Here is a 25,923-nt window from a genome sequence, read left to right on the forward strand (position 1 = left end):
AGTTCATAGCAACTGAATATGTAGACTCCAAGCAGTCACCAATGTGTCAAGCATTTCTATTTTCTTTCAAGGTAAATGCTGGACATAGCAGCTACTGCTCCGAGTCTACTGTTTGACAAATTGGATGTGCGAAAAATGTATGATTGGTTTCCATGGCTTTATTTTCATCTACTACACATTAACTGTAGTAATACATTCTTAAAATAATCTTAGATGAAGAGAGCTTGGTAGTAAGAGGTAAACCTGCAAGAACCAGACTTGCTGAAACCCAAACATTGTTCATTAAATGAAATCAGGACCCAGGCCCACATCTCATATATGGGAGTTTGTACTATAACATATCCTTAACTGGAGCCAACTTGGGAGACACTTGTCTTGGTTTATTTGATCATTGGAATATCATATCATTTTGTCTCTCTTCAGGCCATGCGTGTTTTCTTTTGTCTTGTTGTTTTATTTCAATAAACTTGTCATCTATCTAAAGAAAAAGGAGCCACTTTTTAAGGAGATGGATTTCATTCCATTGATTGAAGTGGATTTACTTTTCTATGAAATATAAATCTCATTTGCATTAATGAAAAAGTTTTATGAAACAAATCAGCTCCAGGGATTTGAAATGGCTGGTAGTGAAAACCCAGTTATTATTGTACATTTCAAGAATTCAATGCTGTGATGGGATAATGTAGAGTTTCCCTTGGTGGCTATTCTACTTCTTCAAGATCCTAAGGTGTCTATTTCTATAGATTCACATCTTCAAGTTTTGACTCTAAACACCCGACTGATTCATTGTTTGCCCCCTTGTTTTTGCCCTTCTTCTTTTGCTTCTTCTGCTCTGGTTTATCATCTATTGGTGCCGGTTTCACAAACTTCAAGAAGTGCAAGTCCTGTGGGAGGTACGGGTGCAGTGCTTGAGGCATGACCACACCCTCTTCGGTTTGGTTGTTCTCCAGGATTGCGCATATCACTCTAGAGACAGCACACATTGTAGCATTCAACATATGCACATATTCAGTCTGCAAATAGAATCAAATAGTTTATTAGTAACGAGGTTTCTTTAAGTACAAATTCAGGGTCATGGTAGAATAGGAGAACAGGATATCTCCCCAACTAATAAAATAGTAATGTTTAGTTTTACATCACAATTAACATTTGGATACATGGCCTGACCAAATGCACTTCACATGACTGACTTTAGTTTACATTCAACAGTTTACATTCAACAGAATGTGTAAGTACTGTCACTGAAATGGTACAGTTGGCGTAGTCAGGTGCGGTGAGAGAAATGGGTCTTATCCGAAAAGAGGTGGGTGGGGGGGGGGGGGTAACAGTCTTTGATGATGAAAGGCAGGTCATAAACACTCCTGACCTGCACCTGTACCTAAACATTATCATGAATAGAAACAGAAATTGCTAAGTACAAGCAAATTAACTATGGGGAGGAGGGCTGTTAACTCACACTAACACCCATCTTCTTCGTCTGTCCAAACCGCACTTGTAGTCTCCTGGCTTGGTAGTCAGTGCAGTTTGAGCAGGAAACTAGTTCCCTGAATGCACCACTAGCTGGGAACCATGCCTCAAGGTCTAACTTCTTTGCCGCTGCATTATTCAGTGCGCCTAAAATGGGGGCATGTGAGTATCCCATTAGAAAGGACTTTAATTGTACTTTCTAAAAAAAAACTTTCTAATATAATATAATATTCAGGCCCGTAGCCAGGTCCGCTCTGATGAAGGAAAATTGAGTACCACTGCGAGCTAGGGTAAGCTACAGTACGTAAGAGAAAATGGTCCGCTAAATGGGTAAACAAACACCCCAGCTCAAAATCCTGGCTATAGGCCTGATATTTTACTGGTCAAAAACCATAGGCGTCAAAAATCTTGTACCAGAAAAATTGAAAGCCTACAGCTTTGGTTTTGTTCTCTTTTTAGAGGTAAACATGACAGCATTCATGCGTGGTGTTCCCATTTAAATATCTTTTTGGGAGCTGATGAAATTTAACTTTTATTCTCCAAAAAGCACTATTTATCTCAATAATTTTCGGTGTCAATTTCAACTCTATATAGAGTTATATAGCATTTCTTATAATTTCTCAATATTTTTTCACGGCGGTGCATAAGTAAAATTGTTGACTTAAATCTAGGTAAAACTATTAATATTATTTTGGTACATTGTTTTTGGCCATGGACTGCTCAAAGTTCTAATGAAACCCCTCTTAAATTTTTTTATGTCTCCAAGAGCTCTATCATTTGAGGATCTACCTCATGCTGTGAAAAAAATAGTATAGCTTTGATCTGAACTTTCCCTACCTGAGACTATACTGACAATTCTGTAGGGTATTCCCAGTGACTTGTGAAACTCTTCCGCATTTCCAATCATCTCGTCAAATATCTCCCAAGAAATATTGTCATGGGGGGAGCAGATGACAAACTGTTCAATCTACAGAACACAAGGAAACATCATACAACAAAGCAGAAAAACATATTTGAAACAGCCAAATTCATAGTTTCATGCCTCCCATTTTCATTATTATCATCATTTATAATTATGCATTATTATTTGTATCATTATACTTTTAGGACTACATATTTCATCATTAGATACTGTAGGTATGTAATATAATGTGAGTTAAATTTAATCTTTGTATTTACATGTAAATTCGCACCATCAAGTATAGTAGACTATCAATATCATCCCTAAAGTCAATAAAATTTTAGGGATGAGTTGAATGACTATGTGCAATGAGACAAGAAGTTTGAAAAAGTATTCTGGTTGCATAACTACAAAATGACTAAAATTTCCTGTCTGTCTTTCTTTCTCTGTCTGATATCTGTCTGCTAATCCAATGGTCTGTCTGTCTGCTTCTCTCTGTCTGTTTTCATGTTCGCTAATCCTAGGACCTGCCCATCTGTCTCACCTTCTCAAACTGATGCACTCTGAAGATGCCTCGGGTGTCCCTGCCATGAGCCCCTGCTTCCTGTCGAAAACAGGTGGAGAACCCGGCATACTTTTTTGGGAGGTCGTTCTTGTCCATCCACTCACCACGGTGGAATGCAGCAATTGGCTGCTCGCTGGTGGCAATCAGGTATTTCTCCTCATAACCCGCCTCGTCTGCACCTTTGCCAACAACCTGCAAGTGATCACAGCACAACCTCAACTATCAGACAGGCCCCGAAAAAGTCAACAAGGTGTTGTAAATGGCTCGTAGCACTTGTTATCAGACAAGGAAGTATAATTTATAGGTCTGAATAGAGCTACAAAAGTTAAATATTAACAGTGTCTGTTAATATCTCTGTTGTTAACACTATTCATTGTTAATTATACTTTTCTAACAGACTAGCCACCATAAAGGTACAATATTTCCCAGACACTTTGTTAGCATATTTCAAGAGACTTAAATTTTGCAATTTAGAGGCAAAACTATTTTCTGTATTGTGAGGGAAGTTGTTGTAACTGTTAAAAATCTTTGCTTTATTCAGTCAAAACAACAAAATATTTTGGGCATAGATGCAAATAAAATGTGCTTTGCTGATTTCATGATCCTGTTCCCAGGAGCAATGTTACTAATTGGATTGTAGTGGAGTACCTTGTAAAGCTCTTCATCAAATTGGCTGAGCTGCGCCACTTCTTGCATCACTTCTTTTCGCATGAAGAAAGGTGTACTCAGAGGAATAAAGCCCTTCCCATACAACATACGTGTGGCATGCTGAATCAGAGCATGTTCTAAGAACACCAGTGGGCCCTAGCGAGAAGTTATATTGTGTTAGCACTTACAGATAGCACAGCCAGATATTTACAACAAAGATATCCAAATAAACACATGAGGATAAACAACAGTTAATAGAGACACAAAGCTTGGCTTGCTCTCAATGTTTTTATCATTCGCACATGGTCTTTCCGCAATTCTTCTAATGAAAAAGCACATGTCTTGCATCACACCTATGCAGTAGTTGCATTTGTCCATGTAGGCCTCCTATGATATCCTCTCTTGTTTCATAGAGAAATATCTTGGTATTCATCTATCTCAAATAAGGTCAACTCAAGACCCTGTGTATTGTAACCTGCATGGGTTCATGGACAACATATAAATGACAGAATCCTGGTCTCTGAGGACCATGTGAATTTTTACAGGCATATAAACAAAAATACTACTATGTACCTTATCACACTTAATTTTCGCGACGTCAAAATTTCTCAATTCTGAGATGGCGATTCGCAACACTTTATTTTCGTGATTTTACTATTTTCGTAAAACCAGATAACTTTATTTTCGCTATTTCGTGATTTTGGGATAGAAAAAAAAAACAAGCAAAACGAGTGGGATTCAAATGTGCTGTAATAATTAAAACTGAAACAATTTGTAACAAAAAGATGCGTGGCCTAAATTTAGTTTCATAAAAATCTATAAATATGAGTCCAACACAACCCCTTACAGTACTATATGTACATTAGATGACTAAATAGACAAAAGGCTTCTTGTGTACTCACTTAATTTTTGTGCATACTTATTTTCGTGACACTTAATTTTTGTGTCACTTTATTTTTGGGATTCTTTAAAATTGTGAAATTTGCAAAATTAAAGCGATGCGAAAATTAAGTGTAATAAGGTACAAATTCCAGCCCCTAAATTTGTTTTTCTAGTGCTTTATTGTTGGTTTATTTGGTACCCATGAAGCACTGCAGGACACATGGATCTTCCAAAGGCAACCTTATTTACTGTAAATGATCTAATAAACGCTAGGGGCATTTACTAAATTTTGATGGTCCCAGGGGGGCATTAATTAGATAGGAGGCTTTAGATAGGGGGTGTTTAATAGATCATTTACAGTAATTAGGTGTTTATGGAACCTTTAAAAAGTAGCCTCTGCTTCCAGCGACGACAGACCCCCGATCTATGTCAACACCATCAACCATGTGAACAAGATCAACATGAGAGTACTTCTTACGGACAGAACAGTCTCCAACGATTCGATCCACAGGGTTTTCATCCTTATGAAATGAAAACAATACAAGTAAATTAAGTTCTCAATATAACATTTGTAGATAAAGACACAAGGAAAAGAGATGATAATCCAGAATTACCTCATCATTACTTATACGAACTGAGTCGTGCAATATATTGCCAACTTCAAATAGTTTCTCGTTACGGAGCTTTTCAAGCCTGGCAACTTCCTCATTACACTTGGCCATACCATCATCCACAAGAGTGCGGACTATCTTGATTTGTGTGACAGTCAGTTGCTGAAAGAATTAACAAGTGAATAGCAGGCAAAGGGAATAACTTAAAGCAAATATCAGGCAGCAAGAACCGCACAAGGATAACCACTTGTGTAAATGAAGACAAATTTTAAATGGATTTTTGTACTATAAATTTTACTGGCAGGTACATGACAAAAAAACTGCAAACTAAATCTGGAAATGAGGGGACAGTAAGAATAAACAGTTAAAAAGACTCTGAAGCAATAGTGGTTTAAGGCTGATCTTTAGTGGTATGCAACATGCCTACAGTACAAGGTGTCTTAGCTCTGAATTACACACTATGACTTTCGTAGTCAAGCACTCTAGCAGAGTGGTAGGGGGATTTACTCTCTACGACTCACGTTGTAGAGGTGTTGCGAATAAGTTGCATAGACTACCATAAGTCATGCTTTCAGGATGTTCATACGTAGGTAAATTGTTGGTTTTCATTGCATTTGAAGATCTAGTGGCTACCTGCAACATTTCAGCTGTAAGTTCTTCTAATCCATCAAGCACCTCCTTTGGTAGAGTCTCATCATCACCCACAGGCTCTTTTTTCTGATAAAATAAGAATAAAAGTTCAATTATTGAAGGGGGAGGGGAGAGATTTTGGTAATTTGTGGTGTTTCAACCAGTTATTGATAGGGAGGGGACAACATGGACATATTTTAAATGTCTCCCTGTCACTGGTTTGCTGTGTCCCAAATGGTTCTTTTCTAGTATATTTTTGTAAATTTTCCAGACTTAACCGCAGGTGTAATTTTGGCTATGTTTATAGCGATGCTGAACACATTCCTTCATCAACAAGCAAAAAATGGACCAAGCTAGCCCCCTTCTCTGAACATTCCTGGCACATTTCTATGTAAATATGTGAATTAACCCTTTCACTCCTGAGTACTTTTGAGCAAAATTGTAAAAAAACAGCCTGAAAACAGAAACCTCCCCCCCCCTATTTCAAGTCCAACACTACCAGTTAAGCTTAGCTACTGCTGACCCAAGACGGTATGCCTTGAAGTTTCCAACAATGCACTGCAGTGCCTTTTCTTTCTAGCGATGGCACTGCTACAGCCTGTTGCTTACAACAGTTTTGCTTGTAATTTGCTTAACACATTGACCCCTCAACCGGCCTGTACCGGCTTTGGGAAGTACCCACAACCCAAAAAATTCATAAATGCAAACTAAACACAACAAGATGAAGATACTCAGGCATCAGTCTAAGGGATAAATGGTCTTGAAGATATGCATCCAACCAAGGTGTTGGCAACTACTCTTAAGCCAAATAATAGCACAGGTTCTTTGACAAATTTCAAATCGAACAAGGAAAGAAAAGCAGAATCACCCCTCTCAATAAAACGCTCAAAATACAACACAAGGGAGAGAGATCAGCAAACACAGCTCAAGACACAAATAGATACCTTTATTCTGATCCGCCAGGTTCATTTCCATGGCCTCAAAACACAATGTCCACTCCTTGAAGGCTTGTAAAACCATAAAGATGCCTTTACGTATTGAAAAGCATTCTGGGAGATCCAGGAAAAAATTCACGAGGGGAGGGCCAGTCAACACTCCTCTCCCCAAAGTCAGATGGTTTTTTTATAAGTCTTTTCACCCCGAAGCCAAACAAATCAATTCCAGGTCATACAGGCCCAGAATAGCAGTGTAAACAATTTTGGAATCAATTTGTTTTCAGAAAAGACAGCATTTAGGAGAGGGTGATTCATTAGAAAATTATTTTCTCATCCAGGCAAAGCCAAACAAGAAAAAATCATCATGAATCCACCTTTGCTTGCAAATATCCATAAGCAAAGCACTCAATTATGCCCCAAAGGACTTCATAATGTCCTGACACACTCTCCTAATATGCTCATAGCTGTATTTTTGATGAAAAATACAAGCAACCATCAACGTGTGCTGGCTTCAGCACATCGACGAGGGATTAAAAGTGGGGACCGCAAAGCACTGTTGGAAAGCTTGGATACCGCTGACTAGGTGCAGCTGTGTTTGACTTTGACGGGCTGTATAAAACTGAAAATAGGGGGGGAGGTATCTGTTTTCAGTCTGTTTTTGTAAATTCAGCTCAAAAATAGCCAGAAGTCAATGGGTTAAAAATTACAGCTTTTTCACATCTGGCGAGTGCCTTAGGACATCATGAAGTCTTTTTGGGCATAATTAATGATGTGCTTATGGATGTTTGCACGCTGAGGTTGATTCAATGGGATAAATCCTTGTCTGGGCTTCACCAAGTGAGAAAGGAATTTTCTGGTGAATGGCCTCATACTCTCCAATGTGGGCCATCTTTGCTACCCAACCTTATTCAAAAATTGTTTTCAGGCTTATTCTGGGTTCCTTGGACCTGGAAATGTTTTGTTTGGCTTCGGGGCAAAGAGACTGTTATGATTGTGGGGGAGGAGATTGCACGCCTGTCTGTCAAGGTGTTTCCAAGACTCCCATGATGCAGTGCAGGCATGCAAAATAGGCTAAACATGGTGACTCGCTTCTAATGGAGGTTCTAGCATTAATTTTTGTGACTGATTGCTGTAAAATGGGACCTGACGGAGCGCAATACAGGTATCTATTTGTGACTTGATCTGTCTTTGCTTGTCTCTATTTGTAGTTCGGAATTTTGTGTCTTTTTTGGTAAGAAATGTTTCTAAGTTTAAGCATTTGTTTATGAATTGGTCAGAAATTAAGGTTGATATTTTGACAAAAGAGTCAATTCTATTACATTGCTTAGATGCGCTTTTGAAGGTCGTCTATGCCTTGGAGGAATCTATGAGTATCCGGGTCTGGTGATGTTTAGTTTGCATTTTTGACGTTTTGGAGTTGGGCCTATATTTTACAGGCGTCTCAGGGCGTTATGGCAATGAAAGACTTAATCCTTTATCTAATATTTGCAGGATTTAGTGTTACGTTATTACCGCCCTAATACAGTAGAAATTTAGTTCTATATACGACGTTTTGCACTTTTTGTCGGTTTTCTTAAAAGAATCTCTTCATACATGTCAGCTGGCAGGTTTGCTCATGTGGTATTGATAGTTTATGCTCCTTAGTTTTTCAATTACATAGCCATGTGAGCTGAAACCCTAGCCCCAGTTAGCCTATGTGTAGCCGCTGACTCGCGAAAATTATCCTCTCATAGCGTCTGTGCAACAGCAGCTATAACCGTGTTCTGTGACACTGTTGTAATAATTTTGAATAAATTAATATTGACAGCTATGCATGGGTTTTTTCTTATTCAGCGCACGAAACACGTTCAGGTTTCGGCAAAACAAACATTCCAACATCTACCTATAACACTACTACTTTTTAAGTGCACATTTCTTCATTTTAAATCAGTTAAGTATACCTGCATTCTTTGTGAGAGGGTTATTAAGAAATATTACAAATGGTATCTCATGGATAGCAAGTGCTTCTCGACTTTCAGCGTTCAAAGTGATGCAGGAGTTGCCGTGATCTGCTGTTTAAAAGGAGAAATTTGGAAAAAAAACCTAGCCCCTTTGGATAGAACTTTTGAAACTAACTAAAATAACGGAATTCCTTGGTAAATGAAAGACTTTTCGTAGCCAGTAGAAAGGCTATCAAAAGACATCAACATCATCGTCCAGAAAAGCGGAGATAGCCTTCTCTTGTTCTTTGTGTGGTTTCTCTATCCCAATTAACGTTGAAACATCTTCTATGGCTGAGCTTAGGACAGATTTATTGCGTAAAGGTGGTAGAGTCGTAGTGTTTTTCTCAATATTTAAACCGCTTGATAAACTCACACCGTAAATAGCGGGAACCCATAATTTCAACCTCTGATCTGAGCCAATCATAATATGTAAGAGAACTTTTTAAGTGAGTGGCCAATCAGAGACCATTATAGGTTTTCCTGCTAAAGCTGTGACATCACGGAACACAACTATTGTCGCCATTGCGTAGAGACTACGAGATGAGATTTTCGCAAGTCAGCGGCTACACGTGGGCTAAGCCCCAGTGAATAAACAAAACTCCTTAAAAACCAAACAACTGAACGCTCTGCAGACTCCCCACGGTTTGTTACTATTACTTATAGATCTTCCAGTAGGTGGTGGTACTTATCTCAAATATCATACCAATGTTGTGATGGTCATACAAAATGAAGTGCTTCATTCTCCCTCCCCCCCCCCCCCCCCCCCCCCCCCACCACACACACACACACACAAAAAAAACCAGCCAACCATATAAAAAGCTTCCTCTGTTGGCAAAAAAGCGCTGTGAGCGGTTTGGGGAGAAAAGAGTTGCCTTTCACATATCGCATGGTTTGGACATGTCGTTTCGCCTCAGTGGACATGACACGTTGCCTACTTGCCCCGGGTACCCACTGGAGCTAATGTCTCGACAATAAAACCCGTCCGCAAACGGTGCGTAGTGTTTTGTTAAGTTCTTCTTCCTCACCCCCTCCCCCCTCCCCAAGAAGTTTTGCCAGGTTAGCATTTTCGTTTTCTTTCCTGTATTTTCTGCCTGCAGAGGAGGCTAAATGTAACATTCAATTTGACTTACTAGACATAAAATACCCTGGAATAATTTCCATTTTACACCTCTTCATCATTTAATTGTATATGTATTTAATTACATTAATACAGTATATTTTAGCATTACTGCCTGGATATCTAAAGGGTCGTCTATTTTCTACAAGGTTGTAAGTCAATTAAATTAGAAATTGTCCACGTGTGGTTTGGCTGAATAAACCCGCTCTCTCACCTTCATTTTGTCGCCGATCTGCTTGCTACACAAGTTCCGAAGCTTGTTCCAATTGTCTTTAGAAAACCGAACTATAATCACAACACAAAGTTACTACCCTTATATTTTCATTACGCTGTAAATGCAAGCAACACTCACATTTTCTCCATTGAGTATCGGCCTCAACAACTTTGTCAACCAAAGTCACGTCGGAATAACGCTTGCTCTGGTTTTCCCGTATTTTATCTGGGTTGCCTCCTTTATCTGCACGGTAAAGGTCGAGATCCAGGACCATTTTTGAGGAAGAAGATGACAGGATTCGCCGGAATACAAAAGAAATCCTTACAGTTCGAAGCTGATGCAATGTTGGTGAGAAAAACTTCATGGAAAAGGGTGATTCTTCATGTATGACTGAAACAATGAGAACCTTGTGCAAAATCCATACGCTAGGTACACTACCCCAGCCGTCGTCAGCTATCAACTGCAATCTCATGCTCTCAATCTCATAAGGACAAGGCGCACTATCTTTAAATTTTCGTTGTTTCAATTCTCATTGTTTCAGTCATACATGAAGTACCACCCTTTTCCATGAAGTTTTTCTCTCCATGAAGCCCTGGCTCCCCTTGGATGACATAGTGCGAAACAAAATTAATGAAAAAAACAAACTTTTTTAAAAGACGAGTGTAGTCTAGTGCGCCTTTTTCAAGATTCACAATTGGAACTGTTACCAGAACGAAGTGAATCTTGAATCTTGAAAAAGGAGCTTTAATACGGCCAGAGAACACGCAAAAAGTAAACATAAACACAACACTAGACTACACATGTCTTTTCAACAAGTTGTTTATATTTTTCACTTGTTTTGTTTTTCGCCCTATGTTTACCGTAACTATCATTAGGGACAAATAAGGAGCTTGGGCTACCTGTGATGCACTTGAGTATTACAGACACAGAAAATGTAGAACGCCGCGGACGTTGGATTTGCGCGTGCGCAGTTCTCTACATTACAACTACGTTTTCAACGACGTGAAAAGGGGGCGATCCACGTAGTAATTGAAAGTGTAGTAGCAACGTCCAGCACGGCGCGCGCCAATTATTTGAACGTCAACGTTATTTCATGCACGTAGTTACGTGCATGACACGACCATCATATCGCGACCTAGTTACGCACGCTTCGCGTGGTTAGTAGGATACTACCCTTGACTTGAACGATCTTAAAGCAATCACAAAATGTGCTAAATGAACGTCATGTCGTAGCTATGCCTCCGTAGTATGCCTACGGAGAGAGCACGTGCCGCGCCACTGGAACAAAAATACGTGGGTCTTTGTTTATAATTAAGTGGGTAGGGTTGTTGTCGGCGCTTGGAATTCGACAATTAAATCTAGAAATAATTGACCGCGTTTTATACTGCAGCTGTTAGTAGAGAAGGATGTCTGGATTTGACAGATCTGGGGGAATTGAAAACGATGTTCGTCTCTATTGCCTCCAGCACCTCTCCTCATTTCATCTAAGTTTAGAGGGGGTCGCTGTGTTGAGCACGTGCAAGATACGCCCACCTGCCCTCTATTTCGTTTTTTTGATGCGCGACAAAGTCTTGAAGCTCTACTAAGATGGTATTTGCGTTATTGATATTTCTGTACAATTATAACTGAAGTGATTCAAGTACTTTTCTATAAACCTTTAATTCGGTATCTCGAGCCTCCTAAGGAAGAAGATCAAATCAATCTTTTACGAGACATGCAGTCGTTTCTTCTAGGGTCAGATACATTATGGTCGAAAATTTTACCATTTTTACCAATTTTACCAATAAAATTGGTATATATATTAAATTTTACCAATTTTACCATGTTTTTGAGTGTCACCCTAAAAACATCACCATTATGCTCAAAATCATGCTCGTGTACCATTGTGCTCGAGTGATGCTGTCCAAAAAACTCCCCCCTCTCCCTTTCCCCAATAAAAATGGCAGTCATTAAAACTTAGAACGCAACATTTTGTCTATGTATCTACTTGTAAAGTCCAGAAGCCCACTAATAACAAGTTTCACAACGGCTTTTATCTTAAATGATGTCCAAAAGTATGTACAACACATCTAGTTAGACGCAATAACATAAATATGTTTCATTTACAAGAGTTTGACCACTTTGAGTTTAGTGCCAAACCGCACTAAATGTCCTGCAGTCTTTTAGTCCTGATGGACAATGACAATGAACAGGAATGATCTTTGGCCAAGAGTCTGCTTTACTTTGGGGAGTATTAGGTTTCTCCTTGCATTTCTGCTGTTTACGTTGTGAATGGATTCAAACTCCTGGAATCGTTCTTTAATGTATTCAGGCAGTAATCCATTGATTGCTTTAAAAACCAGCTAAACTTTGATTCTGGCCACTCTTTTCGGTGGAACAATTCCAAGCTTTTCAATGAAACAGTGTTGCTGGTAGCGCATCCCAACTTTTGTCTTAGATGATCCTGGACGCGCGCTTCTGCAATTTCACCATTGTGACTGTATGTGTGGTATTTGAACGTCAACGTTATGTCATGCAAGAAGGGTATCATTTGCACGTGTCATGTCGGCATATCGCGACCTAGTCTTTGCTTGGTTAGTAGGATACCCTTGACTCGAATGATCTTAGTGCAATCACAAAATGTGCTACATGAACGTCATGTCGTATCTACTCTGTGCCTACGGAGAAAGCACGTGCCGCACCACTGGCACAAAAATACGTGGGTCTTTGTTTATAACTAAGTGGGTAGGGTTGTTGTCGGCGCTTGGAATTCGACAATTAAATCTAGAAATAATTGACCGCGTTTTATACTGCAGCTGCTAGTAGAGAATTTGACAGATCTGGGGAAATTGAAAACGATGTTCGTCTCTATTGCCTCCTGCACCGATCCCCTTTCCATCTAAGTTGAAGAGGGCGTAGCTGTGTTGAGCACGTGCGAGATACACCCAACAACTCTCTTTCGATTTTTTGATGCGCGACCAAGTCTTGAAGCCCTACTAAAATGGTATTTGCGTTGTTGATATTTCTGTCAATAACAACTAAAGTGATTCAAGTACTTTTCTATAAACATTTAACTCGGTTAGACATGCAGTCGTTTCTACAAGGGACAGATACATTATGGTCGAAAATTTAATCCAGAAGCCCACTAATAACAAGTTTAACAACAGGGTTTATCTCAAATGATGTCAAAAAGCATGTACAATACATCTAGTTAGACATAATTATAACGGCTGCAGTTGCGGACACCTGTCATACTGAACAAATTCCATGCTTGAGTTTTGTCTTACATTTAACATTTACTTTTTTTTACACAATAAAAAAGAAAAATACTTTTTTTGCCATTATGCTAAAATTATGCTTAAAATCTTCCCATTATACCGGGATCTTACTCGATGCTCATACTATGCCATTATGCTCGAAATTGTGCCGGCATAATGTATCTGACCCTATAGTTTCTTCTGCTTTTCAACTTGATCTCTCGATTCGAACTAATTATCATGTCCCTTGGGGGTTCGAGTTATCAAGAGTCAATTGCACATTGTTTTTTTCTTGTTCTATGCGATTTGAGTATTCTAAAGCAGAGATAACTCCCTTTTGAAAGTGAAAGGAAAGGGAACGTTCTGTCTAGATAGCCTCCTTCTGCCTTCGCAGCGGTGTTTGAGTACCAGACTACGCACGGCGTTAATAACACAGGAAACCTCCGCTGCATGAGCGCAAAGACCATCGCTGCAGGTGATACCGTAGAATATCCCTGGCGATACAGCACCATTCTGCCCAGATAAAGCATGAAATCAACACCACAGTCTTATTCCCGATCTCTACCCCTGACACGTAAAGATAAGGCTGTCAGTGGTTCACCTAGCACTTGGTTCTTAGTGTCATCTTTGATATAAAGAAGACATCAAGGTAAAATTCAAAACTATTTTTTTTAGCTCAACCAATTAATAATAATGGACAGAAAACTGAGTACATTCATCCCACACTTGACAATTCCGGTAGTTAAGCGTTTGCTAGAAGGAAGCTTTGACGTTAGATGTCTAAGGGCACTGATATAATTAGAAACTGTGACCAAGCCTTTCAGGAAAACCCTAAGACTAATGAGCTTTTTAGCTGTTAACAATTTCGCATTCAATGTTTATGACAAGCGTGTGTAAATTGGCGCACTTTACCACGCGTACCTTATAAGATTTAGTGTATATGAAATCACTTTTAAAAAGAATTGATTTTCAACACGAATAGCTAATAATTTTCCCGATACCACGTTGTAACTTTGGTCGCTGCCTCGACGATGTCTCAGGCACATCAAAATGTCGTTATCCAACATCTGTGTGCTCTTCAAATTTACAAAGAAACCGCAGAAGGGGAGAAAAAAAAAATGAAAATCCAACACTAGGTGAAACTATTAACAGTCATAAGATATCAGACATCTAATGGAAATACCAATGACAGAGACGCTATGCTGCGGTAAAATAATGTCCTGCAGACATTTCATATCGTGGTTGAGTGTTTTTCTTATTACATAGAACATAAATCTCTTGGGTACATACTGTCTGACTATTGTCTAGATGAAGCACAAAGCAGCCATTTATGCTGCTGAAATTGCAAGAGTGAATTAGGCAACGAAGGGTAAAATTACCTTAATGAGCTCAGAATGGGGGGGGGGGGGGCATAAATGGTAAGTTGTTGTTATTATAGCCAAAGTGATTAATAGTGGGGCTGTAAGCCCCAGTGAGCCTCAAGGGGGGAGGGGCTGGGTGTATTCAAAGATGGCCTAAGTGAGTTGGGAGAGGGGATGAATTCACGTGATAGCCTACACAGGAGTTGAGGGGTGGATGGTTTTATCTAAGTTAGCTGAACCAGGGTTGCCCAGGGTTGTCCAGGGTTGTCCAGGGTTGTCCAGGGTTGTCCGGTAAGACGCTAAACTACACAGCAAAAGCGACAGAAGGAACAAACACCCATTATAATGTACGTACTCAGTTTGTGTTTGTGTAAACAGTGTAAATGCTCTGTAAACGCGCAATGTTGAATAGAAGCAGTAAAGGAGTCTTAGTTAACGGAACATTTTAAGTAGATATTACGTGTATTATCATTTATAAAGACAATTTTCTGGGGTTGGGGAGAAAAATTAAAACAAAGATAATCGAGAACATTTTTGTATAAGAGCCCTTGACACAGACGCCCTTTATATTTATATTTCAGAAAAGATATGAAGCAGAGTCTCCCTCTTCGCTTAGTATTGCCTTGTTCATTACCTGGTCCAGCCTGAGACTAATTTGTGAAATACCATGTTAAAAAAAAACATTTCACAAACCAAACACATACTGCACATCTCTTCTCAATGATTTAATGCATTTTGAAAAAATTCCAGCAATTCAACTCTTTTTATATAACTTCCCCTGTTTCTTAGGATAATCAGACTTAGACAAAAGTAAGTGTGTCTAGAATCGTGTATACGGTCACTTCTTCCCCCAGGGGAGGATCGCAAGTTTAAAGTAAAAAGTATTTTTATCCTTATTAATCAAGTGCCGACCAGACCATCAAGTTATTTTCAGTCAAGTTTGGGCATCTGGTTTTCAAACATCAATAAAGACTGATCAATGCGCTTTTAACGGCGAGCGAATTACGTCTCATTTATTTGCTTGCGGGCCACACTTTATTCATGGAGAACAAAAGACAAGTGAGAGTTCCTGTTTTTCAAATTTTCTTTTTGCATTAAATTATCCATGTGTCAGAAACGGGAATCGTCTTGTAGATATTATCAGAGTCCCACCTATGAGATAAGATGTCGGTGTTTCTAATACTTCATTCTACTTGCATATAAGGTATCTAATCAATGATCAACACACTTAAAGCACACTGTTCGTAATCCGCAGTACAAAAGCGCTCATCAGAAAATAAACGCTGTACATGTACCAAAGATAAACGGGAATTGATCCATTATTTGCTAACTTACTCTGCGATAGATTCTTAAACAAACATCATTACGCAAAAGGAAAACAGAGCTTTTAATTACGGCATTATAGATGGTGAACGGTATCTACCGTGCTATAAAATATCAATCAGCACTTTGCTGAAAATTTGCTGAATATTTTATAAAATAATCAATAAAGAGTATTATGAGGTGGATATGTTAGCTGTTCTTTGGTTTCCGTTGTACCTTTTAACATGAGCTGTGCGTGGTACTATGGCTGTAATTCTAAAAGTCGTCATATCCGGCCCACATTCACTCGCGTGATCGACATGACATCTAGGCCTCTTCTGGAACTCCTCCCACTACTCAAACCTACCACTTGCACCACTATAAAAGAATTCATCAATCACTCGTACTACCTCAGATCAGTCAAGACATGGAAGCAAGCAATACCACTAATATTTCACTGAATCAAACGGGTTGTGCTACGACCGACACAGTCGCCGAGACGATTATTAAAACTGTCGCACAATGTGCTCTCTTGTTGGCGTCGCTGGTTGGAAATGCCCTGGTGATCTTGGTGATTTACAGGGTGAAGAGCATGCGGACCACGGTCAACTATTTCCTTATGAACATGGCTGTATCTGACCTTATCATTCCTGCCGTTGTGCTGCCTCGAGACATCCTCGAGACAAGCTCAGGGTCGGTGGCATGGCGCCTTAACGGAGGCTTAGGGGTCGCCACATGCAAGTTCGTGTACTTTTTATCTGATATCACTCCTTCGGTCTCTGTGCTCAGTCTAGTATTCATGACTTGCGATCGTTTCTGTGCCGTCGCTTTCCCGTTCAAAGCAAGCCTGATCCCCTCCGCGGTTCGTCGCTCCCTCATAGCCATCACCTGGCTTGTGTCCATGGCGTTTTTCGCGCCTTATTTTTACTCGTTTGAACTTGTACCCGGTGAAAATGGCGATGTGTTCTGCAGATTAACCTGGGGAGATAGGATCCACATCATTTTTATAACTGTCATTTGCTTGACTTTTATTGTGATCCCCTTTGCACTGCTAGCCAGTATTTACACCGCAATCCTAGTCATCCTTTACCGGAACCGCGGCACTGGCGAAGAGATGGAGCGCGAGAGAAAACGGCGGGAAAAGGTCAACAAAACAGTGATGAAACTCGCGCTTGCGATTGTACTGCTGTTTGCTTTGTGCTGGGGGCCTTACAATGGTGTGATTTTCACCATTGCTTTTGTTTGGCAAAATAAAATCCCTAGAACATGCAGTTTTTCGACCATATGGTTTATAGCAAGGTACTTGGCGTATAGCACATCGGCTCTTAACCCTCTTGTGCTATTTGCGCTCAACGAGAACTACAGAAACGGGCTGAAGCGAGTGCTTGGGATTCGCCGGAGTGCAGGTAATGATGAGACGACTTCGCGGTATCTAAGGCGAAAAGATAAGCGTAAACCGTCAGACTTACGAATGGTCACAAGCGCATCACTCCTGAAAAGCTGCGATGCGTCTAAAACGGCGACGGATAGTCTTTGAGTAAGAGAAAACACGATTAATGAGCGAGATACGCACGAGAGAGGGCATGAAATAGCGTGATATCATGGAGACTACATTTTAGTGTCATTTATCATGTATTGATAACTCGTATTCTTTTTTTATCAGTCTTGTTTTGTCGGTCATTTTAATTAATTAAGGCAGCAAGACAATGACAAGACAATGGGCAGTATTTTGTGGTATTTCTTAGTTTGTTTCACATTCACGCACCTTGACTCGATACATGTAACAGGAAGACAAGTATAGCACTTAGCGCGCGATTAGAGTTCTAATCCGATCCATGAAAATTAAGATTAAGTAGACACAACTACTATTCTCCGATAAAAAAAAATTCACATTAGGGCCTCTGTCAGAGGACTTCAAAAGACATCTCCAAGAGGCATACTCAAAAGTAAAGACGATCCCGTGGATTAGAATTTGACCTCAAACCATAAAACGAACCGCTTTAACCTTACTGGAAAAGGAATCGGATTTTCCTCTAAATATTATGACTTATCAAAAGAAAATAGGGTAGGGCCGGTAGAATTTCCATGGTAGCATAAGAAGTCGTGTTTGGGCCAGCTCATTTTGACTCCTAAAACTCAACACATCGGGAAGTTTCTAGGTGTACATATATGAAAAATCACCAAGTAATATTTGGTTAGTTAATATTTATGTGACACTTCGACCAAACAAAATTTAATAATGCAAAACCAAAAAAAAGTTTTTTTTAGGTTGCCGACAGTATTAGAAAGTTTGCCCTCTAGGTTTTATCATCTTTGGAAACAATAAACCACAAACTGCAATCAGACTAATGCAACATGAGAACAATTTCCTAGAAATATGAAATATAAAAGGCTTTACGGGTTAAAACTGAGGTATTATTTTACATATTATTATAAGGGCATAATTGATGTTCGAGGAGCCAAACCCCGAACTTAATTACCTCCTAAAACTCCTCGACAGACCGCGTTTAATGAGGCATTCCAGCTGCTCGAGCTTGATCAATAAAGAATGGAATTTTATCTTATTTGCACTAAAATAGTTGAAAAGGTTGAAAAAGGATGGTTCCTCCTTCTGGTGAAAACAATTAAGGCCTATATTAAATGGCGTGCCAGAGTCGCACCGTTCTGGTTTGGTAGAGGTTCGATCATAGAGCGGCTCCACAATAAACGTCGAACTTTGTGTTTGTTAACTCCCATGGGTATGGACTATAATATAGTCCATAGCCCGTATGTAGCTCCTTGCCTCGCACTTTTCAGGGAATAGTGAAAATGGCTGCGTTTCGAAAATTACTACCTGAGAACTCGACGGGTCGGGAACAGATGTGCAGCTCTTATTTCGGGGACACAAAATACGAGTGAAATGCCGTTTTGCAATAAATGCTCTTTTCCTGAACTTGATGAAAACGTAGCCTTTTCTTTATCCAATCTATTACGGCATGTAATCAATTCATTCTCCTCTTCCTATTAGACCATATTGCTCTGACCAAGAAGGCTTTTCTAGTCATTTCTAGTCTTCGTGTCTGTCCTCCATTTTAGCGCCATAAGACAAAGCAGCATGCATTTTGTGCCTAATGACTATATTGTTACACTCCATACCCATGGGAATTAACAAACACAAAGTTCGACGTTTATTGTGGAGCCGCTCTATTATCGAACCTCTACCGAACCAGAACGGTGCGACTCTGGCACGCCGTTAAATCTAGGCCTGACTTAGTTATTACCTACTTAAGAAATGTCTTTCAGATTTAAAGAAACTAGCTTCTTTTTTTCTAGAAATCGTCGTATCGATGGAGACGAATACACGTTTCCTAAGAGCACGACAGTTTACCAAGACTACCAAAGAGCAAGGAAAGCGTTACCTCGATACCAAGAAAAACTAGTACAAACAAAGCAGAATTTTCCTTTCCGTGGTTTGACTTTTACAAATAAAAGAACAAGTAAATTAACAAAGATGTAGGGAGAGAACACCTGAGGAAGTACCTGCCGTAATATTGTACATAGGTAAAAAGCAACACTGTGTTGTGTCAACGTTTTTCTTTTAAAAAAGTCAATAAAGTTAATCACACTTTGACAAGTTCTCTTTTTTAATATAATATCAAAAACGCTTATCGCGATTTGACATCATATGGATTTGGGAGATAACGAGAGTGGGCATATGTTCAAAACCTAACCAAAATAATATTTTGTAATAGAACTAACTTACATGATTCTTTGGGAAAAGAGGGCATTTTGTAAAAGATACATGATAAAAAGGATTTTAGAAAAAAGGACATTTTGAAATAAATTTACCAAAAAAGGATCTAAATGGCATCTGGAGATCGCATCGGGTGTTTCTGAGTGTAAAAAAAAAAATAATAATAATAATAATAACTGTCTCAGGCATGATCTAGTATCCTCCAACTCCTTATGATGGAATTGAAATTGCTGATAAAGCACAATGACTTATCCCATCCTTCTATTGTTTAGCTCGAGAATCGTTAACTTCTTATTATTGTTATCTTTACCATGTGAGTAGGTTGTTATAGGAATCCACTATTTCCTTTGAAGCTTGCTTTTCTACAGCTTAGACTAAAGAGCTACCACTCGTCGTCACCATGTGAGTAGGTTGCTATACGGATGCGATATTCTTACTTCTATTGAGGGGATTGGAAATTCCGGCCAGGGGTGAAGGGGTCAAACGCCCAGGAATTTTCAGGGGGTGGGGGGTGGGGAGGAGGGGTAATCGTCCGGAGCCGAAAAATCAGCAGGGTCTGGTTCGTGAAAAACGCGAATCTTCCAAAGACTGAAAGTTAGACAATCTATTAGACAATAAAATATGCAATAAACGGTTAGATATTCTATGTCTTCTTGGATAAGGACGTTAAACCGTAGGTCCCGTCTCTCCAATACTACATTACACTAATCTGAACCGGAGTGACGTAAAGAACCGCTGAGGACGCAACTAGAAACCCAGGCAGTGACCACCCTTAGTGACAAAACTTACATTCCTAACATTATTATTATTATTATTGTTATTATTATTGTTGTTGTTGTTGTTGTTGTTGCTGTTGTTGTTGTTGTTGATGTTGTTGTTGTTGTTGTTGTTGTTGTTGTTGTTGTTGTTATTATTATTCTTATTATTATTATTATTATTATTATTATTATTATTATTATTATTATTATTATTATTATTATTATTATTATTATTATTATTATTATTATTATTATTATAGGTGGGGGTACCGAATACTATATCTGGAAAATCCCGAGGGAAATTCCAGAGGGGTGGGGGGTCATACCACCGATCCCCATGATGGGAGGGGGGGGGGGGGGATATGGATATTTTCTGGAGCTACACGGCAAATTTCCACTTTCTTGGAGCTGAGGTCTTTTGTTACCAGTTTATGAAAAAGACAATCCTTCAAATGTGGAAAATTATCGCGGAATCACCTTGTCCTCATTGCCAGTGTTTACTGCAATTCTCAGCACACGTTTATATGATTACTTAATAAAAAATGAAATATTAAAACCAGAACAGATTCAGAAGGGGCCATAGCAGTATTATTTTCCTGTTTTGTAGATTTCTGAAAAGCATTCGATAGTATTCCAAGACAAAAACTATTAAAAAAAAGTACAGAGCCACGGAATAAATGGTAATTCTTAGACGCCATTACTTCAATCTACTGTAAAGACTAATCATCGATCAAAATAGATGACATGATCCCACCTCCGTTCCCTTGTCATGTCGGGGTCAAACAAGGCTGTATGCTATCTCCAACGCTATTTAATTTATATCTAAGCGACCTTAAAGACAACATGGACGTTTGTAACAGGACATACAACGATGTCGAAAATGTATCCTGTATGCGGATTATCTAGTTCTGCTTGCAAAAACAGCAGATGACCTTCAGAAATACCTCAGTAAGCACGTAAGTTGAACGAATATTGTAGGGTCTGGGAATTAACCATCAATCTTGACAAAACTAAAACTATGATCTTTAATAATTGCGGAAAAAGTATGAACAATTACCGTTTTAGTTTTAAGGGAAATCCTCTACAAAATGTCACCTCCTATAAGTACCTAGGAATTGTATTCAGCGCAATAGGTCACTTTAATGTCACGAAGGAAGAAATTAAAAAAGGTGGCACTTAAAGCTCTTTACAAAATGAGAAAAGAGATGAACCTACACTTCAGAGAAGACTTAGATCTTACCTTACTTTTATTCGAGGCTCTGATATCACCGATGTTATTATACGGAAGTGAAATTTGGGGATTAGATAAAGAAAAAGGCGCTGATAAAGAACCAGCAGAAATCGTCCATATGAAATTTCGTAAATGGCTGCTAGGAGTAAATAAATCATGCACAAACAACGCAGTCAGAGCGGAATTAGGCAGATTCCCGATGCAGGTAAAGTATAAATTATTGGCTAAACCTAATTGCTCACCGGAGCAAACCCAAATTGGCGCGAAAGATCTACGCGACGCTAAATGAAAACGGCAATGCAGAATATTGGCATAAAAAATTAAAAGAAATGTTACATAGAATTGGCATGGGCGATATATGGACCCGTGTAGATGCGGGTCTTGATGGGGGAAATACTTCAAGATATTGGGTTCCAGGAATGGATATCAGATGTGAACTTTGATGTTAAAAAGACTCATCCAGGCAAAAAAGCAAACTAAGAACTTTTAGAAAATTTAAGACAAACTATGCCATTGAGGACTATCTCCGCCAAGTCACCAATAATAACCATAGGATTGCATTAACAAAATTAAGACTAAGTAACCACCAGCTCGAAATAGAAACAGGGCGCTATAAGAGACCCTACATACCTCCAGATGAGAAAATATGTGAATTATGCGAAGCAGGGATTGGGGATGAACAGCATTTTCTAACAATATGTCCGACTTTCCAGGGAAAAAAGAAAAGGAACTAATAGAGTATGCTGAGGCAGATGAAAAGGTAGAATTCAACAAAATGACAGCAATAGAGGTTTTCACTTTCTTATAAATTACCCCGGAAAAAAACAGCAACACAAAAAGTTATTGCGAGGCATATCATCCACGAATGCTCCTGCATAATAAACAAACTAGTTTAATGAACGATTATTTGAAGGTTTCTGGTTCGTACGATTCATACGGAATTCATACCATTTTCAGCCAATAGGAGAGCCAGCTCGCATTACGTCATTACATCACAAAATTCCTCATTCATTCTCTAACACCACTTCCCTGCTCTTATCTAAGCTTTAACATGGCTCCCAAAATGAGAAGCAGTAATGTTCTGCGTTATATTGAGAGTGCGGGACTCTCTGAGGATCTCAGCGAGTTTGAGAGTGAGAACGTATCGGCAGGGTCTCGCTTGGCCACCAAGAATGAGACGGCAGTTCATGTAGAGAGCACAGCTCGTCTATATGAACTCCGTCTCATTCAGATGGAGAAATTCGCCATACGAGAGAAGGACACGGCTATTCTTTTTGGTGAAAATAGCCGTCCATTTAGGGCGGCTACTATCAAGACCTTTCTCGGTAAGTGTAAAGTATGATGCTCTATCTAAATACTGTAAATGAGACTAAAAAAGAACGATCTAATAACTTACGTACGTAAAGTCTCAAGACCGGCGCACATGTTGAGGAAAATTTCACGTATTCACTCTGCTTACTGCCTCGCAAGGCCAAAAACGCACATTTTAAGCAGGAGATAATTATGTCACAGTTGCTTCAAGCAGGACATAATTTTGACACAGTTGCTTCAAGCAGGAGATGATTTTGTCTCAGTTGTTCGTGACACGTAACTTCGATCGGCGTCTGCACGCGTGACATTTTCCTCACCGCGTTCGCCGGGCAAAGTTTAAAGTTTTACTTGCCCTAAAGCCGCTCTTTCATGATTTTAAGTTTACCTTATTTAGATGAAATAACTATAGATTCAATCTATATCCTAGATAAACGTACTGCCCTGCTAGACCATCCCTGTTAATCTAGGCTAATACCAGGAGCGCCGGATTTTATAGGCGGCTTTGTTGTAAAATAATGCGGTAATAAGAAGTTCCTTCCAATTTCTTACAGATTCTACACTAACCCTACAGACCCTAGGCCATTTAGGTCGTTTATCATTTGCTTCCGATACTAACTGATTCAAGCCAGCTCAAAACTGGCTGATAAGGGGGAGGGAGGGCTGGTGTTAGAAGGGAGAATTATACAAGTTTGAAATGAGTTAGGGCTATTATTAGTAAAGTTCAACAACCTCTATTAAACTGTGTACTGGTATAGAAATATTAGGTTAGGATAATGGAAATGCTCAAGACTGTCACTCATTATTCTTACACATGCACTGAGGAAAGAGGTGTTATAAAAAGGAGGTTACATTTTAAAATGTCTGTATTCACTGTATTATCGATGGTAAGCATGCCCAAGGTGAGTGAGAGTTGAAAAACAAACGGGCACGAGAGAAAGAAACTTAAAAGAACCTAGGTTGCCTCGATGCTTTGTCGAAAAATTGCAAATAGCCGAATATCACATCATTAAGTTTGTTTTGTTTACAAACAAGAAGTACTGTAAAACCCAAATTCAAATTTTAAAGTGCTTTTCTTTTCATTTCCTTGGTTTATTTTCCCAAGCTTCTAACAATGGATAGCCCGCCTATGTGCAATAAAAATTACTTCAATTTATTAATGCAATGTTGAATTTGAATTTTATTCTTCCGAAAGGGGTGTGGCTAAGCCTTTTTATATAGTGGTGGTCCTTGTTCAAGGAACATATTACTTTTCAAATTATTAAGGCTTTTTGAAATATCCAGTTCCCCAAATGGATCTATTCACACATCTTTTGTGTTTGTGTTGATTTTATATAATTTGAACCTTAATAATTTTAAATATTGTAATTGCAAAAATTTACTCATTTGTTTTTATATTTTAGAATACTTAGGCGAACCGAAGGGCACCAAAATTGGCAGTCTCGCCTGCAAGGGTCTGGCGCCACCTTCAATAAAAGCATTAAGGTATTAATATTAATATTTTTAATATTGAAATGTTAATGTTTATCCAGGTTTTTATTTTATTTATTTACTATATATTTTCATAGTTGGCTCTTCCAACAGAGATGGACGGGCAATTTTTTTTTGTCATTTTTAAATTTTAAGCCCTGATTATATTTCATATAAACTCGTACAACATGTTTATAATGCTTTACACAATTCAAAGATTGCAAAACACTCACTACTCTTTTCTATTTTGTGTGCATAAAGTAGATATCTAACTCTCCCTTGCTGTACCTCTCGATATTGTGATATTTTCTGATACTGTGATTCTTGTTTATATCCAATGCTTATTCGAAAACAAAATAGACTATATTTTTCCTATTTACTTGCTTAATTGAATTATCACATATAAGATAAATTATAGATGTCTTCACTTTTTCTCTAAACATAATATTGCATATAGTATCATATCTAGTAGCTAATAATTTTGAGATTAATTATGATATATTTTAATGACATATTTTAGTCTAGTTTGATGGTACAGTGATTTTTAATGTGAGATATTTTACTCTAGTTTGATGGTTTAGTGACATCCATATTGATTAACTACACTTGATTTGGTATTTTGATTAAGACACTTTGCAATAATATAATTGGTTAATGACTCTGTCATACAGATTCTGGATGCCGAAGTTTGGGCATGTTGGCCCATACAGTGAGCAAGTTAAAAGGGATCATGATGGGAAAATTATAGACATCATCCCAAAAGGGAACCCTATGGAGGATGCTGGTAAGTGTCTGTTATGATGATTATGACAGTATTCCTGTCAGCCTTATCATTATACCAGTACAAGAAACAGATTTTTGGACTGTCTTGTACTTGTAGCATAGCTGTCAACTCTCCCGCATTAGGCGGGAGTCTCAAGATTTATTTCTATCACGGAGGGTACAAGATGCAGGTTGCAGGTCGGCTGCAGGTTGAGTACAAAATGCAGGTCGGGTGATTACATTTTTTTTTTTTTTGCTTTATCTATTTCATACAAACTACGGCTCACGTGACGCGTTAAAATATTGAATACTTAGATTCTCGTTTATTACTAAGCAATTATGTGACCTTGGGAATAAAGAATATCTTTCCAGTCAAGGTTTTATTTCTATCATTTTCTTTAAAGGTGTCAAGACATTGATACGTTCGCTAAATAAAAGGAAGCGCCGAACTTCTAGAAAAGACATGAGGGCCGGCATGAAGCCCTATGAGGCAAAGAAGGCGCCACCATTCTCTCTTGAGGATATGCTCAAGATGAGAGAATACTGTTTGAAGACAGTTGAGGTAAACAATTTAATTACCATCACAAAAAAGTGCATTAGAAATAAACAGGTAATATCACATATAGGTCCATTCTACAAACATGACAGACACAATAGACTCTGTAGTCGAATATTCCATAATATTCCAGGGGTCCATCAGAGAGGACGACGGCATCTAGTAGATTCTAGGATAATCTCCGATACTATCACAAAATCAAGGGTCCAGCAGATGGAAGAAGCAGGAACTAAATAGACATCTGTCTAATAGCA

The 25,923-nt window shown here is 38.8% G+C and overlaps 3 protein-coding genes and 1 long non-coding RNA gene across 4 annotated transcripts; 2 read left to right on the plus strand and 2 right to left on the minus strand.

The window, feature by feature from the left end:
• Positions 1 to 138: 138 nt before the first annotated feature.
• Positions 139 to 10,336, minus strand: LOC5519154 (serine--tRNA ligase, cytoplasmic). Its single transcript, XM_001639013.3, has 10 exons — positions 10,091 to 10,336; positions 9,953 to 10,023; positions 5,708 to 5,791; positions 5,078 to 5,236; positions 4,844 to 4,984; positions 3,582 to 3,737; positions 2,913 to 3,125; positions 2,305 to 2,434; positions 1,457 to 1,614; positions 139 to 1,013 (listed from the first exon to the last, which is right to left on the minus strand). The coding sequence occupies exons 1-10, from the start codon at positions 10,314 to 10,316 to the stop codon at positions 738 to 740; spliced, it is 1,614 nt and encodes a 537-aa protein (XP_001639063.3). The 5' UTR covers positions 10,317 to 10,336; the 3' UTR covers positions 139 to 737.
• A 5,714-nt stretch (positions 10,337 to 16,050) lies between these two features.
• LOC5519166 (neuropeptide SIFamide receptor) lies at positions 16,051 to 19,461 on the plus strand. The gene is made up of 2 exons (XM_032364016.2): positions 16,051 to 17,257; positions 19,164 to 19,461. The coding sequence occupies exons 1-2, from the start codon at positions 16,279 to 16,281 to the stop codon at positions 19,268 to 19,270; spliced, it is 1,086 nt and encodes a 361-aa protein (XP_032219907.1). The 5' UTR covers positions 16,051 to 16,278; the 3' UTR covers positions 19,271 to 19,461.
• On the minus strand, positions 16,627 to 23,767 carry LOC125573126. Its single transcript, XR_007313969.1, has 2 exons — positions 22,974 to 23,767; positions 16,627 to 16,829 (listed from the first exon to the last, which is right to left on the minus strand). It is a non-coding gene; the product is annotated as an uncharacterized LOC125573126 (long non-coding RNA).
• LOC125573122 lies at positions 22,477 to 25,923 on the plus strand. The gene is made up of 3 exons (XM_048733470.1): positions 22,477 to 22,898; positions 24,285 to 24,366; positions 25,023 to 25,923. The coding sequence occupies exons 1-3, from the start codon at positions 22,625 to 22,627 to the stop codon at positions 25,150 to 25,152; spliced, it is 486 nt and encodes a 161-aa protein (XP_048589427.1). The 5' UTR covers positions 22,477 to 22,624; the 3' UTR covers positions 25,153 to 25,923.

This window comes from Nematostella vectensis, chromosome 10 (genome assembly GCF_932526225.1).
Source record: "Nematostella vectensis chromosome 10, jaNemVect1.1, whole genome shotgun sequence".
Classification (NCBI taxonomy): domain Eukaryota; kingdom Metazoa; phylum Cnidaria; class Anthozoa; order Actiniaria; family Edwardsiidae; genus Nematostella; species Nematostella vectensis.

What these genes read in the sequence shown, in the direction of transcription:
- LOC5519154 (XM_001639013.3), bottom strand. Translation starts at nt 10,316, where the DNA reads ATGAAGTTTTTCTCACCAACATTGCATCAGCTTCGAACTGTAAGGATT. An exon ending in TTCGTATAAGTAATGATGAG is followed by an intron (nt 4,985 to 5,077) that starts GTAATTCTGGAT and finishes TCATTTCATAAG; the next exon opens with GATGAAAACCCTGTGGATCG. An exon ending in GAGTGCATCAGTTTGAGAAG is followed by an intron (nt 2,435 to 2,912) that starts GTGAGACAGATG and finishes TGTGTTCTGTAG; the next exon opens with ATTGAACAGTTTGTCATCTG.
- LOC5519166 (XM_032364016.2), top strand. Translation starts at nt 16,279, where the DNA reads ATGGAAGCAAGCAATACCACTAATATTTCACTGAATCAAACGGGTTGT. An exon ending in TGGGATTCGCCGGAGTGCAG is followed by an intron (nt 17,258 to 19,163) that starts GTAATGATGAGA and finishes CTTTTTTTCTAG; the next exon opens with AAATCGTCGTATCGATGGAG.
- LOC125573122 (XM_048733470.1), top strand. Translation starts at nt 22,625, where the DNA reads ATGGCTCCCAAAATGAGAAGCAGTAATGTTCTGCGTTATATTGAGAGT. An exon ending in TACTATCAAGACCTTTCTCG is followed by an intron (nt 22,899 to 24,284) that starts GTAAGTGTAAAG and finishes TTTATATTTTAG; the next exon opens with AATACTTAGGCGAACCGAAG. An exon ending in CCTTCAATAAAAGCATTAAG is followed by an intron (nt 24,367 to 25,022) that starts GTATTAATATTA and finishes TCTGTCATACAG; the next exon opens with ATTCTGGATGCCGAAGTTTG.